This window comes from Opisthocomus hoazin, chromosome 1 (genome assembly GCF_030867145.1).
Source record: "Opisthocomus hoazin isolate bOpiHoa1 chromosome 1, bOpiHoa1.hap1, whole genome shotgun sequence".
Taxonomy (NCBI): Eukaryota; Metazoa; Chordata; class Aves; order Opisthocomiformes; family Opisthocomidae; genus Opisthocomus; species Opisthocomus hoazin.
In genome coordinates this window covers 156,034,390-156,061,133 of record NC_134414.1, presented here as the reverse complement: position 1 = coordinate 156,061,133, position 26,744 = coordinate 156,034,390, and the positions used below count along the sequence as shown (strand labels likewise).

At 47.2% G+C, this 26,744-nt stretch overlaps 1 protein-coding gene across 17 annotated transcripts in view; it reads left to right on the top strand.

The window, feature by feature from the left end:
• Positions 1 to 26,744, top strand: part of PRR5 (proline rich 5) — an 88,352-nt gene that overhangs the window by 55,172 nt on the left and 6,436 nt on the right. For all 17 annotated transcript variants that reach the window (XM_075443042.1, XM_075443026.1, XM_075443009.1 and 14 more), the window contains 3 exons: positions 581 to 638; positions 6,057 to 6,148; positions 8,335 to 8,475. In XM_075443042.1, the coding sequence (XP_075299157.1) occupies positions 581 to 638; positions 6,057 to 6,148; positions 8,335 to 8,475 (291 nt within the window). The remainder of the gene's footprint in view (positions 1 to 580; positions 639 to 6,056; positions 6,149 to 8,334; positions 8,476 to 26,744) is intronic.

The window sequence follows — 26,744 nt, the reverse complement described above, 5'->3', positions numbered from 1 at the left end:
TCCACTGACTACTCTTATGTTCTGTCGTTCATGGACTAATGAGATTTGGATTTTATATATATATATATATATAGTTAGATAGTGAAAGCCCAAGCCATGGAATACATTTGTGCAGTCACTCTGTTTCTGTATGACTTTGCTGCCTTTCAGTAGACTTCAGATACTCTTTTTTAATTGAAAATTTAAGTTCCTGAGTAAACCAGTGAAGTTCATTGTAGTATAGTTAATAGGAAAGACATTTCTCAGGCGGTACGCACTGTCTATTGAAGCAGTATTCTTTCTGCTGCTCAGAGATAAAGCACGTACTTTGTAGGCCAGCCATCTGAAGGTTGAGAAACACTTTGAACCACACAGAATATGTGCTGTATCCAGAAAGCAACAGGTGATTCTATCATCATTTGACAAGTGGCCCAAATGACTTAAGCAAGATGGACACAGGAGGAGTCCTTTGATGATGGATCATTAAAATAAAAGACCCCCTTTATTGTCAAAAGTTAAGAATGAACAGATTAGATTGTGAAATATGGTGGCTGTAGGGAAATACAGAATTGAATAAAGGTAGTGTATCTTTTATTTGCAGAATCAGCTGCTCACAAAAGGCATGGTGATCCTAAGGGACAAGATCCGGTTTTATGAAGGTAACTTGGATTTTGGCGTGGCTATCTATGTCTGTCACAGGAGTTTTAGCAAACGCTCCCTGGAGGCAGTGTGATGCTTTCCACTATCTTCCTGGGACTGTGGATTAGCTTGTATCAGTTCAGTGCTGCAGTCTGTTGTTGTGTCTTGCCTTGGTGTCCCCACTGGCCTGCATCAAGGAGAGGTGATTGCCTAGAGCAGCAGCGAGGGAGTAGAGGAAAGATTACCTCCAGCACGGGCAGTTCCTTCTCCTTCACTTATAGCTTGCTGAGTGTTAAGGAGAAGTGGAAAAATAGACTGAGGTGTCTTAATAAACGAAGAACTAACCACTAAGATCCCAGTTAGTTGAAGTGTCTGGCTAAGCACAAAATAATGCTATAGGTTGTTTTAAGAGTTACTCTGGATTCATGCTTACATAAATGAGGTCAGACACTGTCTCTTTTTTTGCAGTCAAAGCTCCATTTGTCTGTCTGCAGCTTCTGGAAGTGTCACCTATGGAAGTAAACATCAAGTATAACCTTTACCCAATGTGTTGTTTTACAGTCACCCTCATTTCGTGGTCTGTGCTGTTGTGTGGCATTTAGATGTGCTGTTAAATGTGCTGTTTTGTCCCAGATGTAGGCATATGCCATCTGAGGGTGGAATGATTTCAGAATATCTTACAGAATTATTGCCCATGTAAACAGTCTGAAGATCTCTGGGGAGTCTTGGGGCAATTTTAAAGAAATCCATCTTTCCTTTCCCAAAGTTGCAGTCGTAATACCATTTAGTCTAAATATACTGTTTAAACAATAGCCGGGAGACAACCATTTCCATTCGTTTCAGCTATCTGTGAATCCTAAATGTGACCTTTGACTACTGACAGTACAGTTGATCAGATTAAGATGGTGCTATGGGACCCGGCTTTTCTGATGAAAAGACAGTAGCCATGAACACTGCAAAAAGACAACACATTTCACATTAAAAAAATACCCCAAAAAAGTACTCAAACTCTTCTAAGCTGAACACAGAATTCCTCAGTTTATATAAATGTATTGTGTTTGCGTGGCAAGGTTTTGGTAGTTCAGGAATCTATAGGGATGGCTTCAGTGAGAAGCTGCTAGAAGCTTCCCCCCATGTCTGACAGAGCCAATGCCAGCCGGCTCCAGGACGGACCTGCTGCTGGCCAAGGCTGAGCCCATCGGCGATGGTGGTAACACCTCTCTGATAATGTATTTAAAAAGGGGAGAAAAAAATGTGGAATGGCAATTGCAGCCGGAAGAGCAGACACCAAGGAGGGGGAGGAGGTGCTCCAGGCACCGGAGCAGAGATTCCCCTGCAGCCCATGGAGAAGACCATGGTGAGGCAGGTTGTCCCCCTGCAGCCCATGGAGGCCCATGGTGGAGCAGATACCCACCTGCAGCCCATGGAAGACCACACACCAGAGCAGGTGGATGCCCAGAGGAGGCTGTGACCCTGTGGAGAGCCCTGTACTGGAGCAGGCTCCTGGCAGGACCTGCGGACCCGTGGAGAGAGGAGCCCACGCTGGAGCAGGTCTGCTGGCAGGGCTTGTGACCCTGTGGGGACCCACGCTGGAGCAGCCTGTTCCTGAAGGGCTGCACCCCGTGGGAGGGACCCACGCTGGGGCAGTTTGTGAAGAGCTGCAGCCCGTGGGGAAGGACTCACAGAGGAGAAGTTTGTGGAGAACTGTCTCCCATGAGAGGGACCTCACGCTGGAGCAGGGGCAGAGGGTGAGGAGTCCTCCCCCTGAGGAGGAAGGAGCGGCAGAGGCAGCGTGTGATGAACTGACCACAACCCCCATTCCCTGTCCCCCTGCACCACTCGGGGGAGGAGGGAGAGAAACGGGAGTGAAGTTAAGCCTGAGAAGAAGGGAGGGGTGGGGGGAAGGTCTTTGTAAGATTTGGTTTTATTTCTCATTATCCTACTCTGATGTGGTTGGTAATAAATCAATTTTTCACCAGGTTGAGTCTGCTTTGCCCGTGATGGTGATTGGCAAGTGATCCCTCCCTGTCCTTATCTCCACCCAGAAGACTTTTGTTACATATTTTCTCTCCCCTGTCCCGTTGCGGAGGGGAGTGACAGAGCGGCTTTTGTGGGACCCTGGCATTCACCCAGGGTCAACCCACCACACTGAAGTCGCAGCTTGGAGAGCACAAAGGGAGCCGTAAGGATCTGGAGGCCTTCACGGCTGCTTTGTAAATCACAAAGGAAGTTGTGTTTTAAGATCAGATCAGCAAATTACATGCAGAGACCTACCAAAGTGCAACCCCTTTTTCTTCTGGCTTTGCTAGCTTGAAAATCAAAAATACTGTCACTGGTTTGAGATCAAAGCTGAGACGAAAAATTGAAATTTAAGTCCACTAAGTGGTTTTCAAATATAAGAACATGTTTAGTAAATACAAAACTTCAGCACGCTGTTAAGTTTATTTTGGTTTTGAATTTGGTGTATCGATTTGTGGTTTCCTCTTAAAATGCAGTCAGAAATGCTGGGAAGGTGAGGGTTGAATTGCTCATGTGTTTTCCAAGTCTGTCCTTGGAAATGTCAGCTCACTGAAACTGGCACATTCTGGGAAAGTAGCTGTAGTTCAGAGATTTCATTCAGAGGCAGAGGTCTTTCTGACAGACAGCTTTCTGTTAGCTTGCCTGGGGAGCTGCCGATGGATTTGAGTTTCCAAGGCTGGAATGTGGGTTTCCTGGCAGCAGAGGCAGAGGCACCCCAGAGTCCATCCCGTGGTCAGTAGCCCATGGCTCCCAAAACACTTCACACAAAGTTGGGAGCACAGAAATCTTGGGAGCTCCCATTCTGAGCAGAGCTCCCTTCCCGGGTCCGTAGCAGCAGTGAAGGCAGCTTCACATACCGGGTTATCCGATGGTTTGGGTCTCCCTGTCCAGTCGGTGTGGAAGCTTTCAAAAGGGAACAAAGAATATTCGGAGCAAACTTTGGAGGGATTTTGTTCTGCAAGAAGTTTTGGAAATTTCAGGTCTTGTTTTGAAACAATGAAACAGTGATTTTTTTATTCTTAAATTTCTTTCAGAAGTTTCCATGAACTTTTAGAAGCACTGTGAAAAGTACAATGTGCATTTTTATGTCATACAAAATTGACTATTCCTCTGAACATGAGGAAGAACTTCTTCCCTCTGAGGGTGCCGGAGCCCTGGCCCAGGCTGCCCAGGGAGGCTGTGGAGTCTCCTTCTCTGGAGATATTCCAGCCCCGCCTGGCCGCGGTGCTGTGCCCCCTGCTCTGGGTGACCCTGCTTGGGCAGGGGGCTGGGCTGGGTGACCCACAGAGGGCCCTGCCAACCCCGACCGTTCTGTGATTCTGTGACTATATCGTGCTTCATTTAAATGAGCATTTAGAGTTACCCAGCTTCCTTGTATCCAACTAATGCTTACTGTAAACGCGTAGGGATCGTTGACACTAAAGCAAACATATTCTGGAAGGGACACAAAAGTCACATTGCGCCGTGTGAAAGATGTTCATCATCAGCAAACCGCTGGAATTCTCCCACAGCCCCCAGTAAAAGGCTTGCCTGGCAAAGGCGGTTAACTCTGCAGCTTTCTGAGCTGCAGTTCAGAAATCCATCACTCCACAAACCAAGCTGCCCACGAGATGAAAGGAGTGTGCGACAGTCATGTTGATCTCAACACGGGAATTCGGCTTCATGCAATTCTAGCAGCAGAATTTGAAAAGGACAAATGTTTAGCACCCACATCTGGAGCCAAGTTTGTAAGGGCTTCGTTTCCACTTAACCTCAATTTGTGGGCAGCTGGCATATTGACCTCTTTTTAGAACTCTGCCCTCGAGGCAGAGAGTGGTTGGGCTTCTCCTTCATGGTTGGGTTTATATCTTTGAAACACCTTCATGTTTCAGGCACTAGCTATGGAGATTATAATACACTGGTATTTATTATTACTGCTACAGCTGCTAGGAAATTTCGGACCTGGTTCCCTGCTGTATTTCACTAGAACTAATGCAAGATGATTTTTGAAAAATTGAAATGGAGAACAACCTTTTTAGTCTTGTGCATGAGTGTGCAGGACGGAGAGAACTTCTGCCTGGTGATGCAGAAACGAAGACCTTGGTGTGGTTCGTGAGCCAGCAGCTGCAGTGTAGCATGGTGATCTACTTTTGTCACTGAAAATATTAAAAATTGTCAACCCAGGAATAATTCAGGAGTTGCAGATGGGCCAGAGCTGGTGCTATTTGTCATGTGCTTAACAATGCAGGGAGATCAAGTATCCCATAATAAAGATTGGCACTTGGGTACCTTGGGGTGTAGATGCTTTCACACGTTGTGATGGGTGTGCAGTATGTTCCCTAGCTGAGGCCCTAAGTAAGGCTGTAATACCAAAATTAAGAGCAGTATCTGATTCCGACACCAGTGGTAACACTGACTGATTGCTGTGGAATTGCCTTCCTGCTAGTCACGTTGTCTTGCCCGAATGCCTCATGCTCGTTGACAATTTTATCTCCATACTGCTTGCTGGTGAAGGTGCCGTGGCATTGCCCTCATTTCACAGTTGGGGTGGGGGCACAGGGATGCTGAAGAGCCTGCCCAAGGTCACACAGGCCATTCAGGGCAACAGGGCTTTGAAGCCAGCATTCAGCTGTCGAGCCAGACCTCCTCTCCTGTAGGTCTCGGCTCCTGCATATGCTTCTGTTCTACAGAATGTCCTGTGAGGAACTCCGTGTCCGGCTTGGTTGTAGGACCTGGCCAGAGCTTCTCCAATCTCCACTGTGGAGGCTTCCAGGTGGCTGCAGCTGGGGAGGGAGTAGAGAGGGAGGTGGCCTCACTTCGAGGACCACGGGGAACTCGCGTCGTAGCAGGTTTTGACTGCATCCTTTGAGAGTTACAGTAGAAAGTAGAGCCACAACACCGTGCTGTTTTCTGTTGATCTTGGGGGAGATTTTCTGTGTAAGTGGAGATACAGGGAAGCTAAAGGATCGGTCCGGGGAGCGCTTTCTGCGCACAGTTTGCTCTGCTGGCTTATGGCTTAGAGGGTAGAGGGGAACACCATGGGGGAAATTTCACTGCAGGAATGTTTCCATGTTTAACCTGATGTGTCCTCCTCCTACTGCTCTCCTCTGCAGCCTTGTCCAGTAGGTATTACTGCAAGAAGAGGAGGAGGTAATCATCTGAGCTGTTATTCTTTGTTCTTCACGGGTTTTTTCTGAGTAAGCTTTAACCTCAAGGTCTCTGAGTTTTCTAAGAACATCAGATGTGTCATCTGAAAGGACACAAATGCTGAATGATCCAATGCAGTGAAAGGAGTAGTGATTCCGTGCTGCTAATAGTAGCTGTTACCTGATTCATCTTTGTTTGTAATAGCAGATCCATATTGTTTCCTGCGTGTTTTAGTCTTTGTAGTTAGCTGATTACAACCTAAATGGTAACTAGTTTGTTTTGTGTTTTTGCAGGGCAGAAACTACTGGATACCTTAGCTGAAACCTGGGATTTTTTCTTCAGTGATGTCCTGCCCATGCTTCAGGCTATTTTCTATCCTGTGCAGGTGAAAAATTACTCTGTTGCTATAGAATCTGGAAAAACTGGAAGAAGCAACTTTACTGGTTCATCAACAGATTGATGCAATCCTTAACTCTCTCTCCCTGGGCCAACCTCCCAGTGCAGCTCTTCTGTATAGTCAGGTCATGCAAATAAGTTACTTATGCAAACAGGGGTTTGAAGTGGTTGGGTGAGAAAGATGAAGGGGAACTGAAAACAGGAGTGGAGTGCAGGCAGGATGGTTAGTCCTTATGTCAACTTAAACTCAAAAAAGGTTATGAACAACAAACCGAAGTATGCACACAGTGAAATAAATGGAGCTGTGTTGACTTCAGTATATGCGTTTCCTTCTTTGCAATGTGAATTTGTTTTTGAAGTGTCTCCATGTGTGAAAAGGAAGAGTATTTCTGAGGTCAAATTCTGTGCTAGTATAAAGGAACAGCAGTAGTCAGTGGAGTTAGACCAGTTTATGTAAGCATAGAATTTGACTCCAGTAATTTTAAATCCACAATAGATACTTGATCTGATTGGGGTGGAGGCTCAATTTTCTACCTTAGTGATGGCCACAGAGTGTTGTTTATCACTGAAGTCCCAAGGAAATCTGTACCAGATAGGTGTAAGTGACCTTCTAGAGTTGCTCCTAGATGCCTACCGGTTTTAGTGGGAGTTTGGTGCCTAAACGTATTTGGGGAAACTTTGGAAACCTTCTGCCAGTTTTCCAAGTGGACTTTATGCCTAAAATGATTGTCCAAATGTTAACGATATTGCAATTTGCATCTGCAGATAATTACAGGAATGAATTCTGAACTCAGTGGAAAACTTTATACAGAGTTTGATTCTGAAAGGGAAGACCCCGAAAAACATGCAGGGCTAGTTCACCCATTGACTTGTGTCTTTCCAGTAGAAACTTTAAAATGATGCAAATAAGATTGTATTAAAAACCTATTAGAACACGATGGGAGATTTTTCAAAGTGCCACACAATGTAAATTGAAGGCATTTGGGCACCTAGAGATACAGGTAGGCTCTCAACCTGGTTTTCCAAAGCACTTGACTGTTAGAACTCACTCAGATGTTTTTGAAAATTGCGCCAAATACCCCTTTTCACTGTTGTGTTCCTGAGGCCTTTGAAAATAATTTAGCAAAACAAGACTCCTCACCTTTCAAGTGGAAATAATTGCTTGAATTTTCAAAGGAACCTAGAGGGGGTAAGAGCCCCAAGTCCCATGTAATTTCATATGGATCTAGGTGCCTGGTGTTCTGAGGTTACTTTCAAAAGCCCAGCTGGTGCTTATATAGTGCCCTTGTAATTCTGTTCACTAGCAATTGAAGCAGATTTGGGGCCTTCTTTACTTCAGCATAAATAATTAACAAAGTGAAAAGTAATGGGTGGGGTTGGGTCAGGCTAGGCTTCTTTATTCCAAACTAAGATAGGTCAGTACCAGCTGAATACCAGACCTTCCAGAAGCATTAATATTTGGCTGGCAGCACGCATAACGGCAGGCAAGAATGTGCATGTACAGCCATATATACCTAAGGAACAAACTCTGCTGTCAGAAACAGGAACAGTTTTACAACTCATAAGGCAGCAGTGTGAATGTCTGCAGGCAGAGCTAGTGTTGGATGAGATTTTCTTCAATGAGAAGCTGTTCTTGAACTGCAAAGAAATGTCTTGGAAAACGTAATATGAAACTTCAGCTCTGCTCCTGCTTAATACTGAAGTCTCCCAAACTGTAGGGAAAAGGAGGATCCACAGGTGGGCTGAGTCAGGATTCCTGTCATAATTTGAAGAGAGTACCCTGCCAGTACTCAAAATCTTGAGAAATAATGGAATTCCACCCATTTTCAACCTTGCTTTTTTTTTTTAACATATGATAGATTTCATTACTGTTGAAGTACAAAATATTCATATACATCCAGTGTTCTGGTATGGTCCCTCAGGCACCACCCCTGCTCCTCGTGGTCTTCATACACAGTCAGACTGTCGTCGCCTGCAGCATTGATTACTGCCAAACCAAATTCACTGTGCAGACCTGAAGGCTGCTCTGTGACCTTGGTTATGTTTCCATCACTTTTCATTCAGGTTTACCATTCTTCTAATCCCTCAGAAGTGGAGGAAGGAATTTTGGCAGAGGATTTTGAAACTCATTTTCACACTGCTTACAATCCCTCTTGCTTTGTTTTTGTTTCGAAGGGGAAGGAGCCCTCGGTTCGGCAGCTGGCTCTTCTGCACTTTAGGAATATAATTACCCTCAACATTAAATTGGAAGATGCATTATCACGTTCCAGAGCCAGAGTTCCGCCTTCTATTATTCAGATGCTGTTAATACTCCAGGTAAATTGGTTCCTTTTCTCAGGCTGTTTTCTTTATCTCTCCTCGTGTACTGTATTGCTGAAGTCTTCTTAAGCAGTCTCTGATTTTGCTTATTTGTTGAAAACTTCTCACCCAGTATGCCAGAGCTTCTGTGCAATTAAATGTGGTCTTAATATCTAAAAGTAGAGACAGCAGAGGTTCAGATTGCATGCCTTAAGATCCAGAATGTGTGAGAGTAAAGACTCATTTTGAAACAGTGGGTCTTGAAATACGAAGTTTTGCAAGCAGACCAGTGTATGTGGTAATAATGTGACTTCCATTAAGTGCTGCGTGTTGCTGCATTAGCAGTTCTGAGTATGAAGTTTCACACCTCGAGGAGGCAACAAAGTGAATGTGCAATTTAGGGTTGAATCATGGTCATATTCGGTCACTGGAACCAAATTCTATCAAAGCTCTTGATACAAAAGCATAAAGACCAGATACTGGTATTTGCCTTCCGTGTTAGGGTGGGTTTTTTTTCTTTTAGTAGTAGTGAGGAGAAACAGAAAGAGGAATTCCAAGCAAAAGGCAACATTCAAGATTTTTTTTGCTTAATTAAAGAAAAGCATGAACTTGTGTTGAGGAGAAGGGGGATGAGGCAGAAGAGAGGGAGAGAGCCAGCAGTGGATTCTTAGGCAGTGAGGAAGTTGAGATTTCCCTGGCTGGTATTTTTTATTTTTTTTATAAACAAAGAGATTTACAGCAAATGAAAGTTTCTCACACTTAAAATGTTTCTTTGGTCTTTATCACCATATGAATTAGTTCTGTGTCTGTGTGTGAAACCCAGCTGTGTTAATAGACACCAGAGACTTCACATGAGAGAGTACCATTGTGAAAAACTTAATCACGGGAAGGTTGTCTGTCAGGCTTCGTCCCTTCTTAGATGCAAGGTAAACCGTCCATTGTAAACCAGGCTTCAGAAATATTGTTGCTAACAGATCTGCTAGCTTTTTATGGCTTCTGCTTTAGAGAATCGGTGTTGGCTATGGGCAGGATCCAGCTTCGAATGAATTCAGTGGTGAGCTGGGAACTGAGTAACATCCTGATTTAGAAAGTTCATAGGAGGTGATGTGGAGTCATTTGCCAGCATCAGTGCTACAAGAAACAGTTTCTTTGCAAATCTGCTTTCTTCAACAACCAGAGCTGTTAACAGGGTGGATACCTGTTTAGGGTAAAAGGCCAAATCCATGCTCATTGTAAAGCTGTTGATGGAAATCAATAACAGAGGGAGTTTGCCCCTGGGTGTTTTTTTCTGCATATGTTACCTACAGTTGTATGGTGGGAATGGTGAAAGTCCGTTCTCGGCAATAGCTCTGGCAAACTTGTGGTTTAAAATCTAATGGAAATTACAGGAACACGTCAGAAGAGGATCCGGGAATGAGCTATTCGCATGCTAAGCAGTGTTAGTCAGTAATTGGATTTCAGAGCAAAGGCTTTTCCCCAAACTCAAGATTCCCATTGCTAGGTGAGTCTAGTGATGTGGACCCTGGACAAAGTGCTGAACCTCATGCTAAGTTTCCTCATTTCTGTCCTTGACAGCCTTGGGCAGCTGTGTTATGCAATTAAGGAGTAGGTCGCGTTCTTCAAGACAGTAGCTGTGTAATGTCAGCTGAAGGTCACAGGTTGACAAGGCCCATGCTGACATGCACCGGTCTGTCCTGTTAGACTGGATTAACGTGGCAGAGATTTGGTAACTAATGCCAGGTGCATCTGGTATTGCTCATGGTTAGGAGAACTCTGTCAGTTTGTCGAGAGAAGACACTTTCCTTATGGAGGGGAAGTGGCTTTTTAGAGGAAATGGAAGCTGCAGGAATCCTTGGACTTTATTCAGGAGGTGGGTGCTGATTCAGCAGAGCTCAGTAAGCACACGTTTTATCTGAGCGTGGGTTGGCTTCGTTGGCTTCAGCGTGTGAGCGGTTTCATTGAGCTCTGTGAAGTTACTGACCTGCTGCAAGTTGCACACATTCCTTGCTTGCTCAGCTGGCTGCGCTCTGGCAAGGAGAATAAAACAGTCCTTGCCAAAGACCTCCTTAGCAAAAGGTCCTGAAATGAAGATGAACCCCTTACTTCACTGTTTGGGTGACTGATTTTCTTTCTTCGCATCACATCTTTCGTCCTGTCCACAGCAAACTGTTTGCTGGAGGTATGCCTACCAGCTCTGCATTCGATATCCTAGCGTGCGGTACAGCACCCACACCCGTCCTCTGGCATACAGTGACACGGCAGAGCGTATGAATAGGGATGGAAGGGATCACCAGCGTGACACACACCTCACAGTTTGCCCAGAGAGCCAGATGCCTCAATTTCCTTGCATCTAAGACACCAAATATTTAAAGGGGGGTGGGGGGAGGAACATCTTATACGTTCTCTATGCATTCCCTCATTGAAGGAAAGAAGAACCTCCATTTCTGGGATAAAGCTGTTACAGGTATTTTAATAGCAGATTGTGTATCTGAAATTTGTTGTAAGATACCCCCCATTTAAAGGATCAGAAGTTATTCCTCAGGTTAATTATTAGACTTGGGTTCTCCAGTCCAGTAGAGCCACTTCTGCATCTCACCAGTGCCATAACCTGGACTAATTACAAGCCAGTAATCTCTCAGGAAAGAAGCAGTCCCCCAGAACTGGGGAAAGGAGTGATGATATTCCTGTGCTGTTGAAGTCAGTGGGTGTTTCACCACAGTTGGAAGACGGGGCTTACACCACTCAAACTTTCTGTTGCCGGCATAGCCTAACCCAGTTACAAAGCACAAACTGAAACGTTAACCCTTTGGGGTCTGTTACAGGCAACATAAGCTAAAGTGCCTCCAGGATGCTCCTGTTTAACTTTTAGGGCCTTCAAGAGCAGGGTTGTGACCGAGGAAGTAAAAGAAGAACAAAAACTGCTTTTGAGCAGAGAGATGCAGAGGAGCTCGCAGAAGTGCACTGAGTTGTCAGTCTTGCCTCAGTGACCTTTCTCTTTGGGTGGAATTAGGAAGCTGGAGGGAGAGGGGTAAACAGAAAGAGAGATTAGAAAAGAATTTTGTCCCTTATGCACTGTGAACCAAAGAGAGAATAACTACCACTGGAGGATAAACAATCTGACTTGTTTCCCAAAACCTGTTGTCAGAGACAACCTTTGCCTCTGAAACTGGAGCATTTTATCTCCAGGTATCTTGCTTGAGGTCTGAGAAAGTTGGAAGAGAAGAACTAAAGAGTGTTTATCTGCATCTTTCTGTTAACATCAGGATTATTTGAGTTCACAGAATCTCTCTGGGTGACCTGAGGTATTTAAAAACCCTAGAAAAGCACAGCACAATAGCTCTCATGCTGAGGGATGAGGCCTCACTAAACACAAGCTCTGAAGAGAAAAATAAAACCTGTGGTTTCCTTTTTGGCTTCTCTGAGCTCTATTTGAACTCTCTTGCCCGTTGCCTTTCTCTGTAAAGAAAGACAAAATAAATACAGAAAACTGCCCAGTGGGACCTATTTGTTACCTCTGGAAAGTTCCTAAATGTGGGTTCAGGTCCTTGCACTTCAGCGGGGTGGAAGAGCACATTGCGAGAGCTGAAAGCAAGTGCAAAGGGTGCTGGTTTTCCATCTCAGCCGCCACACAGCAAACCAAAGACAGTGCAGTGGTTAGCAACAAGCACCTTTTGCTATCAGAAAACTGCAGGGTCCTGCCTGTAGAGCAACAGGTTTGCCGTAACACTGCAACGTGTGTCAGCTGGGGTCAGTGCTAGATGTCTGTAGGGTTTTGAATTTGATGGCTGCTTTTGAGGGGTTGTCTTACGAAGTCTCTGAGACCTGAAGCACAGGTTGAACAAAGTGGTGTGGGTGTGAGGTTTCAACATGCTTTTAATTTCTCCTTACATTTTTTCTGAAATCCTGGTTTATAAAACACAAATATACAAACCAATAAATAAATGTATTGTAGACCCTATTTAAATGGAAATTACCGTATAAAACCCCCTGTGTTTCCGCTGGGCTGTGCAGAAATGTGTGTTCTCACTTCCTGTGAACGGGTGGCTTGTCGGTGTCGTTTGCATCAGCCCCATAGGCACGTGAGGAGTCAGGTAAGAACGCTTATGGCTGGGACACTGCCTGGCACAAAGGGGAGAGTCCTCCGTTGCTTTGTATAGACATAGGCAAAACTGAGATCGTGGCCCTCAAGATTTACACCTCAGAGTATTTTGTAGAAACCACACTCGCTTCTAAGTAGTATCCTCTGTCTCGTTCTGTCTTACTTATTGTCTCTATCAGCAAGTGCAGTTTGCGATAGTTAAATCGACACAGGTTTGTTATACTGGAATGAATTTGTATTACCATGATTTTTAACAAGACATAGCATTCATTTGTTGTAGGAAAAAGATCCTTTTGGAAGAAAAGCTTGACCTTTTTGCTAGTGAGGATTACTTGTCATATTTGATTTTTTATTTCCTCGTATGTTTTTCGTTATTATGCTACTTTTCTGGTGCTGGGAATCATTTCTACGTGGAAGCAGCAAAAATGCTAGAATTACTTCATCTGCATCGTGGGATATTGCCTCAGGCAGGTTGGGATGTACTGTGTTAGCGAGACAAGAAGCTGGGAGCCGACCAGAGAGTTTAAAAAGTGACAGGAGCAGCAGCCTGAGTGCAACACAGAGGAACCAGAAGGCCTCAAGGTACTTTCCAGCAGTGCTGACACGGTGGTTAGCCCGATGGTGCCAGGCAGGAGTGCTAAAGGCACTAGTTGTACTAACTAAAACACCGCCTTCGCTTGCTTGCGTGTCAGTCCAGAGCAATTCCCGTGACATAGCTGGGGACATCGGTGTGTGTGGTAAGGAGGTGAGTCTGTGACAGTTGGTGGCTATCAGTTTCCCATTTACAAGCTGCAGGCTTATAGTCAAGGAGGGAAACCACATCAGAGGCATCTTCCCCCTATAATGTTTTTACCTCTGTTTCCACCTGGCACTTACTTCACAGCTCACCACAAATATGTTTTCGCTAGGGGCAGAGAGAGGGGAGTGAGCGTGGCTGCTTCAAGGTCCTGTGCAGCCTGCTGTAGGTGACCCTGCTTTGGCAGGAGGGTTGGACTAGATGACCCACAGAGGTCCCTTCCAACCCCTACTATTCTGTGATTCTGTGATTCTGCTGCTAACCATTCTGCAAGCCTGGCTGATGGAGGGCTCTTTCAGTGGTAACTCCAATGCAGCCAGCATTTCTGCACCGTGGACCTCGAGAGACCTGTACTGCTGTGGACCTCCTTTATAACTAAGGCCAATGGAAGTGCATTGCCGTATGAAAAGAACAGATTTCGTTTTGAAATAGAGCGCTTCCCCAAACCAGCTCTCAGCGTATTTGACAACACTACGTGTTGCCACGTCTGTAACCTTGAGCAGCGGAAAAGCAGGAAAGCAACTTAAAATGTTGTAGTTGTTTTGCTTTGTTAATTATGAACCTCTCTCATGAAAAGCATGGTGTAGTAATTCAGATGTGTGTCTTGTCCTTCCTCTTAACAGAAGGACAGTGTTGAAGGGAATGTGACCACAACCGTGTCCATACCAATTAAACACAAGTGTTTTAGAAGGCAGTTTGCATTGTGCAGAATCCCTTTGGGCATACGCTCTTGGTGCATTTTGAGAGTACCTCGCATGAAGCAAAAGGTCACTTCTGGGAAGGGTACCAGTTAGTTAACCGAAGGCGTGGCTGCAGACGGAGCCGGTCGAACGCCGCAGCGGTTGTCCAGACTGCCCTGCGTCGTGCCGTGACGTCCCTCGGGTCCTCTGCAGCTGCTGCGCGTTCGCTGTCTCGCGCTGTGGTAGGTGAGAAGCGCTTGCTTGTCCTCCTTCGGGTTACCCAGCACTTACCTGGGGGCTAGAGAGGGCGTGCGTGGGGTTACGGCGCAGCTGCTGCGAGTGGCACCTGAGACTGCCTTAGCCACAGGAATTTACTTGGGCAACCTAACTGGGAGTTGTTTCAGCTCAGGCTGGTTAAGTACGTGTTGAACCTCAGCTAAACCACGTTGTCCTTAATATCTGTCTGTCTCCTGGAGTTTGCCGCCGTTACTGAAACTGGGCTGTTCAAACCAATACAAGTTTGTTAGCAGGCAAATCCTTCATTCTTAACAAAGCAGAGCTAAATCAGTAGAATCATTCTTAGCTTGAACTAGAATGTCCCTGCAGACCCTATAATTTTATCAAGTAAGAGGGAGAAGGTTTAATTAATTGCATTAGTTCGTACAAATGTTTTTTGCGGACCCGTTTGGGCCAGTAGGCTAAAACTAGCATGAAAGATAGCACAGAAATTCTGTCTGTTGAAAAACTCTGAGGAGGAAATGTTCCCCACGGTGCAGGAATCCTGTGAGGCAGGGTGCTTTAATGCTGTAATTCAGGGGTTGTCTGCAGGGGGGAACGTAAGAAAGTTAATCTAAGCTACCTTTTAAAGAAGATTAGCTAAACCTCATTAAGACTCTGTATGGACACTCATTCTGAGAATTAAAGGGCTAGGAAGGAAGACGAGTTGAATTAACGACACTTCAATTTACATCGGAGGCCTAAGCACGATTTATCTAAACAGCTTTCTGTTCTGAATTTAGTGAATATTATTTCATTTTCCTGGATGTCCCCAGGCAGACGAAGCCCCTGGGGAATGGCGGCTGCTGAATTGCCCCCGGCTCTGCGGGGGGATCCCCCAGAGGTGGCAGTCACTCCCCAGCCGTTACGGCTGACCCCAGACCTGGGAGCCATCCCAGTGCCGCGGGCACCGCAGGGCTGGTGTTTGCCAGCTGCGGCAGCGGTGGCACCCGGCGCGAAGCGGGGGACTGTTGGCTGTCCGTGACTGAGCTGTGTGTGCAGGCAGCAAGGTCAGCCGATGCCGTGGTGGGGTCACTGGTGCTGCACCTCCTGTTCTGCCCCGCTGGGATTCGTTTGGCCCCGCTCACGAGAAAAACGGCAAAAGTCACGTTTCCAACAGAAAGACTGGGCAGGGCTGTTCTGTGGTGTTGCACGCGTGGGCTTCCCCATGGCTTTTGGAGACGGGTGCTCACCAGTTTGCGGTCGGATCTGTCCTGAGCCGCAGCTGGGTGCGGAGCAGCCTGGGCAGCCCCCTGCACAGGTGCCACCGTGCCCCTGCCTGCTCACTGCCTGAAGCTTCCCGGCTGGGCACACAGCGCTAGCAGAGCAGCTTTCCACCGGGAGGTTTCAGAGGCAGCCCGTGTGCCCGTTCCCTTGCTCCCCAAGTCATACCTGCCGCCGTTGCGGGGCTGCATGATGCTGCAGCACGCTGGATTTTGAGCACTGGTGCTTGCTGGTAGCACAGCTTCTTCTCCCAACATCTTGCTGGCATGGACAGGGTTAACTGTCTGCTATCAGTAATTTCACAGCCTTACCCTTAGCTGTGCTGCAGCTGCGGAGAAGAAGCCACTGTGTGGCACGGTGATATGTGACATGTACCGTGAAATTCATTAACTTGCCACTACCCGATTATTACAGGCAATTAAAAGGTAAACAGTTAACCAAGTGACAGAGCAGGACTCAGATTACGTTCTTCGATTTAAACTGTTACCTGTTGGGAGACTTTGGTTGTTTGCAGTGAGCTACCAGGTGGTTGCAGCAAAACGTCTGCAGCGCAAGGTGGCAACGATGTGACGGGCTGTGCCTGCGAGTCGGGCGTGCGGACCGTTGCGCTGAGCGTCCCCAGTACGCTGAGCGTCCCCAGTACGCTGAGCGTGCCCAGTACGCTGAGCGTGCCCAGTACGCTGAGCGTCCCCAGTACGCTGAGCATCCCCAGTACGCTGAGCGTCCCCAGTACACTGAGTGTCCCCAGTACACTGAGCGTCCCCAGTACGCTGAGCGTCCCCAGTACCTTGAGCATCCCCAATACGCTGAGCGTCCCCAGTATGCTGAGCGTCCCCAGTACGCTGAGCATCCCCAGTACCTTGAGCATCCCCAGTATGCTGAGCGTCCCCAGTACGCTGAGCATCCCCAGTACCTTGAGCATCCCCAATACGCTGAGTGTCCCCAGTACGCTGAGCGTCCCCAATACGCTGAGCGTCCCCAGTACCTTGAGCATCCCCAGTATGTTCAGCGTCCCCAGTACGCCGAGCGTCCCCAGTAGGCTGTGTCCCCAGTACGTAGAGCGTCCCCAGTACGCTGAGCATCCCCAATACGCTGAGCGTCCCCAGTACGTAGAGCGTCCCCAGTACGCTGAGCATCCCCAGTACGCTGTGGCCTTGCTGAGAAGCGACCATCCAGCAGAAGGAGGGTGGAAGCTGCGGCAGGGCAAGCCAGGGGCACGAGGAGGGGAGGGAGCTGCTCCCAACCCGTGTGCCCTTCAGAATGGATCCAGAGGCCTCCAGTTTGAAGTTACTAGGCAGGGGGCTGCTCTTTAGTGCTCTTTGATCCGAATGCAAAGCAGAAACAAGTATGCTGCAAGCAAGCAGATGCTGGCAAGAGGAGAAGCCGTTGTTTAGCGTGGCTGAAGTCTGCAGAGATGCATTCTGCAGAATACAGCTGTTGCACTCAGAGTGCCTCTCGCATAAAACCAATTAAATTTCTTCTCCTTGAGCAGCTCAGAGCTGTCAGCTGCTTCTTCCTGGCTGCCGTGTGTCTCCAAGCCTCCTTTTTTGCTGGCGTGGGTAGACAAGAGCCTTCACGCACTGGACACTGTGTAAACACGATGAACATATGGTCTCTCCACTAAAGATCATGCAGCCTAATGCCAGAGATGGTGGATGTGTCTGGACAGACAAACAGAGAATGCAAGAAGACAAACATACTGGAAGTGATTTGGTGACCAGTAATGTCGGCCTTGGTGGTCCAGATGTCTTCTAGAGACTAAGGGCAGTGTGGTCCTTGTCCTCTGGTTGTAGGTTGCCTTTTGGGCTCCAAGAAAAAAAAACAAACAAACTTCATTCCTCCTGTATCACTCCTAAGCCTTTCTTGTGGTTTCCTTGTTTAGCTGAAGAGAACAAAACCTTGGAAGCAGCAGTGGGGTATTTCCACGGTTTCTCAGAATGTCTGAATCACATGAGGACAGATCTTTAGGTGGTGTGAAGCTAATGCAGCTCTGCTAGAGCCCTTGCGTTGTGAGTAGAGGAGGAGCTGGGCAGCAGTTCTGTCTGAAAAGCTCTAGAATGTGGTTATATATGTAGCATTCTTGTTAACATTTAAAACAGCAGCAAGGAGAAGGTTTGCTCTGTGGAGCTGGCTGTGTGATACTTTGCAAATTAAATGAAAGCATCAGCTAGCTTTGAGGGGGAAAGAAAGCAAGACTGGTTTCAGTAGTAGGGTGATATCTGCCAGAGGTAGGCCAGGGCGCCTGCTGGTTCCAGCCACGCAGGTTTCCATTACGTGCAGATCTGCCACGGTTGTTGCGGGAGCTGCCGCATGCTGCCGAATTCTGCCAGAGCGTGGAGTGGTCAGTGTGCGTGTCCCTGCGGGGTGCTGGGGACGGAGGAGGGAAGGGCAGCCCGTCCCGTCAGAGCCTCACGTACCTAATCCGTGTGCTGCTTGCGTCTGGGGAGCGCGCTCTGCCTGGAAACTCAGCTTCTGTGTGCTTGTGTTGTTTTGTTTCCCTTTTATCCTCTACACATTGGGTTGCTGAGGGCGGGTTTCCACTCTAGATCCAGCCAGTTATTTTCCAGGTATTTTGAACTGAGACTTTTTTAATGAAATTGAATTGTTCTGTAGAAACGTGTTGCTTTCAGCAAAGCTTTTGCTGTAAGCCGGGAGGGCTCCCACGGGCCCAGGCTGCCGGGCACCTTCTGTGTTCCGGGACTGATGGAATTTCGACCTCCTTGTGCAAGAGCATAAGCACAAAGCTCCTGGCCAGGGTGCGCTGCCCGGTTCCCAGGTGTCCTGGTGGGCTGCTCGCTGCCGGCACAGGCGGCAGGCCGAGGGCAGGCCGCGGTCCGGAGTGGCTGCCCACGGCGGGTGTCTGACCCACGCGCCTTCTGAGGCCAGGCTGGGTGGGTGATCTGGGGGTGCTCTGCTGCTTTCTGACTCGCAGGGATGAGCTGGTGGTGGTGAAAATTGTCTCACTACCAGAAACAGCAAGAATTTTAAAAATGCAGAAGGCCCAGCTGACACGTCTGCTCAGTCTATTCAAGTGGATTTCAGAAAGAAGAAAATGTGTGGCGTAGATTCAGTCACCTGCAAAGGATGAAGCAGCATGGAGGATGCTGAGGGAGGAATGCTCATTAGTGAGTTAAAAGGGGAGTGTGGCTGTGAAAGGCAGTATCAGAAATCCTCACAAGTAGGTAACAGCAGTCAAGTTAATGTTTGCAGCTCTTCAAAAGCATTTCTTGGATGTCTCTTCAAAAGAGCCTGGATGCACTGAGGGAGGGCTCTGCCATCCTTTTTTCTGTTTGAGCATCCACCTGAAAATAAGTGCAAGATGGGTTTTCTTGTAATAAATGTTAAATGAGAAAACACTCAGAGCCAAGGCTAGGTAAAAGACTTTTGAATGCTCAAAGTCATCGATTCCCCACCAAGGTTAGATGAGCTTAATGTGTACAGATCAGCAAGAACTTCAGGAGGGAGCCTAGAAAGAAATGGGAAGCTGTATTCTCTCGGACATTAAACATCACATCTAATTATCTGGTAATACGCAGGGTGATCTGCTTGCATGCACATGTGTGTTTGCCCGTGAGTGTAACGTGGCAGTGCCAAAGCATTTGTAAATGCAGATAAACTAACTCCAGCTTAAATTTACTCCATAAATAGCTCTTCAGAGACGCTCACCTCTGCATGGATTAATTTGGTGGTTTGTCTCAAAGTCACATTAGCTGATTTGACTTGAGATGATTGCAGCTCTCGCCTGTGCCCAGGGGAGTCACTTAGCTGGGAATCAGACAACCTCTAGCCCTAAACTATGAAAGGCAGAAATGCATACAATTATTTTTGGTAGATCTTTGTTAGTAAACTGGCTGTTCAGCTTTTGCAGGATCCTAAGCACTGTATTCAAAACCTCAGAGTAACTTCGGTACTTCTAATCATTTCATATCTTTTACTTATCTTCAGTCTCCATCTTCTGCCTTGTTTCTTGCAGTCTCATATAAAATGTTTAATGACAGTTTAAAGAAAAGTAATACATTGGATTTCTGTGGATCAGGGGAAGACTTGCCTGTTTTTAGTGCTTGATCGTTTGTGGAAAGAAAAATCCTCTTGCTCTCTTTCTGCAGCCGAGCCATCTGAAAAAATCTCCCCAGCTGAACAGAAACCACGTCTGGGTGTTTTGTCTCCCTTATCTTTTGTCTGTGTCTCAGTGCCACCAATGAAAGGAATAAGAGACAGAGCAGCTTCTCATGCTGACATTGACATAACTTGGCACTTGCTGGAGATTAAAGTGGATATGACAAGATCTTTATTTCTGAGGCAGTCGTAGGGATCTGAAGTGCTGACTTCTGTCAGTACAGCAATGCAAGCCCGTCTGCCTCTTCCTCCCATGAATGCTGTTGCTATGAGAAAAACAAGAGGCAGAGATGAGACAAGGCATGATTTAACTCTTCAACTACTCTAGGCTTTACCAGTATGCCAGGGGCTTAGGATAAAATAAAGTGAGGGAAAATAATGTGAGGGAACACTGCTGGGGGCTCATAATGATACAGCCATGAATTGTGTGGCTGCATCTGTCCAGCAGATGCAGAAGGGATACCAGTGCCTAGGAATGGGCACAGCCTCCAGAGGTTGTAAACCAGTATAAAATTATTAACCTAATAGGGGTTATTCTGGCTTAAAGCAATTGAGAATTTGATGTACAAATCCTACTTTTCACATTTCCTCCTGCCATGAGATACACCTGTTTGCAAACACACATAGCATATTCTAGAGGTTTACTGAAAATGAGTCCATTATAAATTCTTGGCCCCCTCCACCGGGCTGAGATATCCCTCTGAGAGGGGAAACTGCTTTCTTCCAGCTTATTCCGATTGGCAAAGGTGTGGCCTCCATTTGCCCCCAGCCCAGGCACATTTTCTCGTTCTGCCTTAGGACTGCTGCAGAGGAAGCCCCACGGGGAAGAGGGCACACATGGTTGAAGTGGATCAGGTTCAGCTTAGTCAACACAGGCTTGGACAAAGCCAGATTTAGTCCCTGCTTGAAGCAGTTTTCATCCTGTTTTGAATCTGTTTCCTACAAGCTAAAAAATGTCCGAGTTGTCTGCTTGGGATGAAAGTGGCATGAATTGTCAGGGAATCCCAGGAGGAAATACCTGAAATTTTCTATCCTGGCAAGCAAAGACACATGGGCTAGAAGCAGGAGCAGGAAGATTAAACTCCCAGTCCCTGACCCCTTTCGACTCCCAGTTAGTTTGATGCAGGGCATTTCTTTTTACCCAGATGTCTCTTCAGAATGGATCAATTGATCTTGTAGTCCCTCTCAGTGAGCTCCCAGAGTTTAACTCAATGTTTTTAAGGGACTTGAAGCTCTCAGATGGAGAGTCCTCCAGAAATGCTGAGACCCATTGAAGCTAGTAGAAGAACATGAGCCAGCAATGTGACCTTGCTGCAAAGAAGGCTGATGATTTCCTGGGCTGCATTAGATAAAGTATTGTCAGCAGGTTGAGGGAGGTGATCTTTCCCCTCTACTTCGCACTTGTGAGGCCACACCTGGAGTGCTGTGTCCAGTTCTGGGCTCCTCAGTACAGGAGAGACATGGACATCCTGGAGAGAGTCCAATAAAGGACCATGAATATGCTATAGGGACAGGAGCATCTCTCATGTGAGGAAAGGCAGAGAGAGCTGGGACTGTTCAGCCTGGAGAAGAGAAGGCTCGGGAGATCTTATCAATAAATACCTGAAGGGGGAATGTCAAGAAGATGAAGCTAAGCTCTTCTCGGTGGTGCTCAGTGACAGGACCAGAAGCAACGGGCACAAACTGAAACACAGCAGGATCTGTCTGAACATAAGGAAACGCTGTTTTACTGTGAGGGTGACTGAGCACTGGCACAAGTTGCCCAGTGAGGTGGTGGAGGCTCCCTCCTTGGAGACATTCAGAAGCCATCCGGACACAGCCCTGGGCAACTGGCTCTAGGTGCCCCTCCTTGAGCAGGGAGTTGGACCAGGTGACTCCAGAGGTCCCGTCCAACTCCAGCCATTCTGTGAACATCAGAATTTCATCGATTTAAGTGGAAAAAAAATCGTCATTCTCTCCATGTCTTACCTGTTTTCACCTTTGCTGGCTTGGGCTGGACTGCCAGCTGATGTCAGTCAGCATAGTTCCACTTAAATGCAATTAACATTCAGAGTTAGTCTGAATAGTTGTTGCCAACAGTCTTGTCCTTCTGTGTCGGACAGCAGAAGGGTTCAGCATTGCACTCGTTCACCTCTTAAATAGGAAAGCTGCAACTACACAAAGAAAGCACTTAGTGAGAGTACCAAGGAAATCCATCCTTTCCCCTGTTCGGAGGACTCAGTAGTTAGGCTGGTTCTGTATTTCTGGAAACTAGTTATCCTGTCAGTTATTGACCATCTTCATCTCGTTGGTGAAGTAATTTCTAGCACAGATTGTTTATGCTTAAGGGCTACTGTGAAGTCCCATGCAGCAAGTTTGTACCTGACCGTTTGCCAGAAGCACCAGCGTATTCTACAAGACCCACACTAAGAGTGCCCTGTTTCCTTTTTTTTGCCCATGACCACCTGAGGAACCTGAACATGTATGAGTCTATGGGACCTGATGAGATGCATCCCAGATTCCTGAGGGAATTGGCTGATGTAGTTGCCAAGCCACTCTCCACAATATTTAAAGGTCATGGCAGGCAGGTGAAGTCCCTGGTGACTGGAAGAAGGAAAGCATTGTGCCCATTTTTAAAAAGGGTAGGAAGGAGGACCCTGGGAACTACCGACCTGTCAGCCTCAGCTCTGTGCCTGGGAAGATCATGGAACAGATCCTCCTAGAAGCTATGCTCAGGCACATGGAGGGCAGGGAGGTGATTCGAGACAGCCAGCGTCACTTCACCATGGGCAAGTCCTGCCTGACCAACCTAGTGGCTTTCTATGATGGAGTGACTGCATAAGTAGACAAGGGAAGAGCTATGCATGTCGTCTGTCTGGACTTCTGTAAAGCCTTCAACACGGCCCCCACAACATCCTTCTGTCTAAATTGGGCAGATAAGGAATTCATGGGTGGGCTGTTCGGTGGATGAGGAACTGGTTGAAAGTTGACAGCCGGAGGGTAGTGGACAACAGCTCGATGTCCAAATGGACGCCGCTGACAAGTGGTGTCCCTCAGGGGTCCGTACTGGGATTGGTGCTGTGTAATATCTTCATCGATGACATAGACAGCAAGATCGAGTGCACCCTCGGCAAGTTTGCAGATGACACCAAGTGAGTGGTGCAGTTGACATGCCAGAGGACGAGACGCCATCCAGAGGGACCTGGGCAAGCTGGAGAGGTGGGCCTCTGTGAGCCTCATGAGGTGCAACAAGGCCAAGTGCAAGGTCCTGCACCTGGGTCAGGGCAATCCCTGCTATCAGTACAGGCTGGGGGGGATGAAGGGATTGAGAGCAGCCCTGCCAAGCAGGACTTTGGGGTACTGGTGGATGAAAAGCTGGACATGAGCCACCAGTGTGCGCTCGCAGCCCAGAAGGCCAATGGCAGGAGACATCCCCTTCAGGTGTGCCCGATAGCCAGAGGGCGTGACAGCTTTAGCTGTAGCCCTTCGGTGTCCAGCTGTTGTGATTTATGTGCTGTTCTCTGGGCTGGTGCCTCGCCTGCCATCAGGAGGGTCAGGCATTGCAGGATTTTTAGGGTAAATCATTTTTCGGTCGAGGTAACCCACCAGTCCCCAAGATTTCGAGACTGGATGATCTGGGTGAAGTGGGGAATATGCCATTCTTGTGCTTGTGGCTGCTCTGCCCACCAGGAGTACTTGAAAAGAAAATTCCATCTTTGTTCTACTCAGTGCTGTGCTAGCAAGCACTTGTGAGCGGGCTGTGATACATGGGGCGGCGGGGCAGAAGCTACTGCAGCCTGCGCCATGGCCCAGGAGCCGTCTCTGCTCGCAGGGCTCTGTTTTGTTGTTGGTCTCCCTGGGCAGGTTTTTAACAGTAGGGATTTGCTGCGAGTTTTTGCCACTCAAACAGCGAGGCTTTGCCACCTCTTTACTCCCTAGTACAGGTAAAAAGGAGATGTTCAGCCTTGCGTCCAGTTTTTGGGATGAGGAGTGAGAGGCATAAGCAGCAAAGGAGGCACAAAACCAGCTCCCTTTCTGCCACGTGCCAGGGTTTCACAAGACAGGTCTCTTCCAGAAGGTGTCCTACGTCTGCTCACAGGAGCATGGGGAGCCTAAAGCTCTGCATCCTCATGAGACGTACCGCATCGGCAGCAGCCTAAACAGTTTTTCATGACTGTGGCCGTCTTTGGGGATTGCTTCATGTCTGGGTTTTTTACCAGAGCGTGGGGAAGTGAAGCAGCCAACACCGGGTGAAGAGTGGTGGGAGGCGGGTGATTAATTCCTGGGCTCCTTTGCGGCTCACAGCCTGAACACTCCTCGGTGGGCTGGGCTTGGAGCAGCTGGGTTTGTGGTCAGTTCAGAGCATTCCCTGATACTTTCCAGTTATATTTTAGGTGTCTCTTTTTTTACCAAAAATTAGAGGATTTCAGTTGTGGTGATGAATGTAAAGATGGAGCCAGAGCCTTGGGGAGAATGCAGCACCGACCACCTGGCTGCCCAGGGACAGAGGCTGCGGGCAGGCTTGGGTCTTGCACCGAGCTGGGTCGACGGCAGGGCTGCCCGCCTGCGGGCCCCTGGCCCTGTTCACTGCCCGTAAGAGCAGAGCAGGGTGTTAGGAGTTAGTATGATAGGACAGAGAAGTGAAGAGTTGTGATTGTGGTGATTTAATTGCCATGGTAAGATAAGGCAAGGACTTTTGATACTTTTTTTTTTTAAAGAAAAATTGTCATAAATGTTACCACAATAGCGTTTAGATTTCTGGTAGCTTTTCAAGTCGTGTAGCCTGTGCTCAGACACAATGTTGATAATGGCTTAATAGTATTTTTTGTTAAAACATATATGTTCATTAAAAAATCTTCAAAGCAGTCCATCTTTGTTGTACAGCATGCAGAAGGTTAAAGTAATAAACCTGAGCTTCAGGCAGGTTTTAAGCTTGTGTTTGAGGAGGTCTCTTCAAGTCCTTAAACACCTGCCTGGAGTGGCCCCCAGTTTAGGACCACTTTGAGGCTTAGGGAAGTCCTGTATATTGCAAAAGGAGGCTGTGGCCTTACGTGGGGTTACCAAACCACCAGCTGTTTTTCTGAGCGTATGTGTTTATTCGCAGTGCAAAAAGACAGATCAGTTCTTTCCTCTGCGCTTTCGTAAGAAGCCCTTGTGCCCTGTAAAAACTCGGTAGGAGTTTGTGGCTAACTTAGGGATTTAACAGGGATGGAAACCTGGGCGGTTTGGTGCGTCCCGTCTCGCTGGAGTGACTTCTGGTTCTGACTCGTGGGGTTTTGTTCCCAGACACGATGAATGTTTTGTTCCAGCAGCATACGCGAGTGCAGCGACCGGGGGCACGTGGTGCAGCAGACAGGGCAGGAACTTTGTGAAGTCTCTACCTCAATAACCTGTAGTTTTTAGGGTATATGGCACTTCTGGGAGAGCTTACAGGTCTACGTATCCAAAATAGTAGTGCACAGGGTCCTCTTGATGGTTTTGAACTACTCTATACAATTCTCTGTTTCTAAATGATTTAATTACAGGTTAATGAAGTAAGGGACTTGGATACTGTGTTATATGCAGAAATACGTCTCCCTTCTTGATGCTCAGTATAGACCTTTTCCATTTGCAATGATATTCACATATTCAGGACTCAAATCCTGGTAGACTTTTGTTGTAATATTACACTATAATCCTTCCAAAGATAATGAGGTGACTCTTGTTGCGATTCAAAACGGTGCGACCAAGATGAGGACTGGACCCAGCAGCCACACCATTTCAGAAGTACTAAGCTACTTGCAGCTATTTGATACTGAGCTATTTTGGCCCTCAATTGAGAAAGAAATGGGTCAGGCAAGGCCTTTGAAAGGAATGTAATAGATACATCTCACACTTGCAGAGAAGCGTCAAGCTCTCCTGCTAAAATAAAATTGGGTTCGTGAAAAGTTGTGGTTGTCTTTTAAAGTAAGTTTTTGTATGTCTGCAGAGCAAATATTGCATTAAAGATAGGGGTAGAGTCTCTGTTTTAGTGATAGTGCACCAAGTTTTCTGTTTTCCTCCAAATTACGATACAGCTTCCTGCGAGCTAAGCAGCCAGCCTGCTCGATCTGACTTCTGCTTTATTGCTATATAGTGACATACCAAACTCATAATGCATCAAGCAGTAAGTACAAGAACCATGAGTTGCCAAAATAACATGAAAATACTTTTTTTAATGACTTTGTTGTTGACTTTTAAGTCCTGCTACCAGTTTTTCAGAAACTGTTGTGACACGGGTAACAACCCCAGGTTGGCTTTATTCTAAAAATGATTTTGCCTTTATAAGCAGATTCACTTACAAATTTGGGAAAAGGTCTAAAAAGGACTTCATATATCTTTAAGTATATATGGATATCCATGTAGATAGATGGATAAATGTCTATACATGCATATCTATCTATCTATATATACATATAGATATACGAAGCATTTATAACCATACTTTGCTCCATCCTAAACTTCCACCAGAAGTGCTTTCTCACTGAATTTACAGAATCACAGAATGTTCGGGGTTGGCAGGGACCTCTGTGGGTCACCCACCCAACCCCCTGCCCAAGCAGGGTCACCCAGAGCAGGGGGCACAGCACCGCGTCCAGGTGGGTCTGGAATATCTCCAGAGAAGGAGACTCCACAGCCCCTCTGGGCAGCCTGGGCCAGGGCTCAGGAGTCCTGCTCCTGCTCTCACAGAAGCTCCACACTGAGAAAAGTGTTTAAGGGATCTGCCCCATCCAGTGCCTGCAGGAAGGCCTGGAGCGATGGTCAGCACCGGAAGGATGGCGCAGGTGGATGCGGCACGTCTGTGCCAGGGCGCAGCGCTGGAGAGAAGTCACCACGGCTCCAGCGGACAGCAGATGTTGTATGACTTTTCAGTGTGTTTTGAAAAGCATCCCATGGATGATGGCAGAGCTGAGGAGTAAGACTAATGATGGGCTGTGTTCACACTGGGAGATTTGACACTGACAAGGTGGTATTTTGTGGCCCCTTCACTTCAAAAGTGGGAACTAAGAGGCTGAAGAGAAAAGGGGGGTGGAGATTACCACTGCGCTTGGGAGAGCAGGAGTGAAGCTTGAGGGCAAGACTGAAGAAGAAGCTGCTG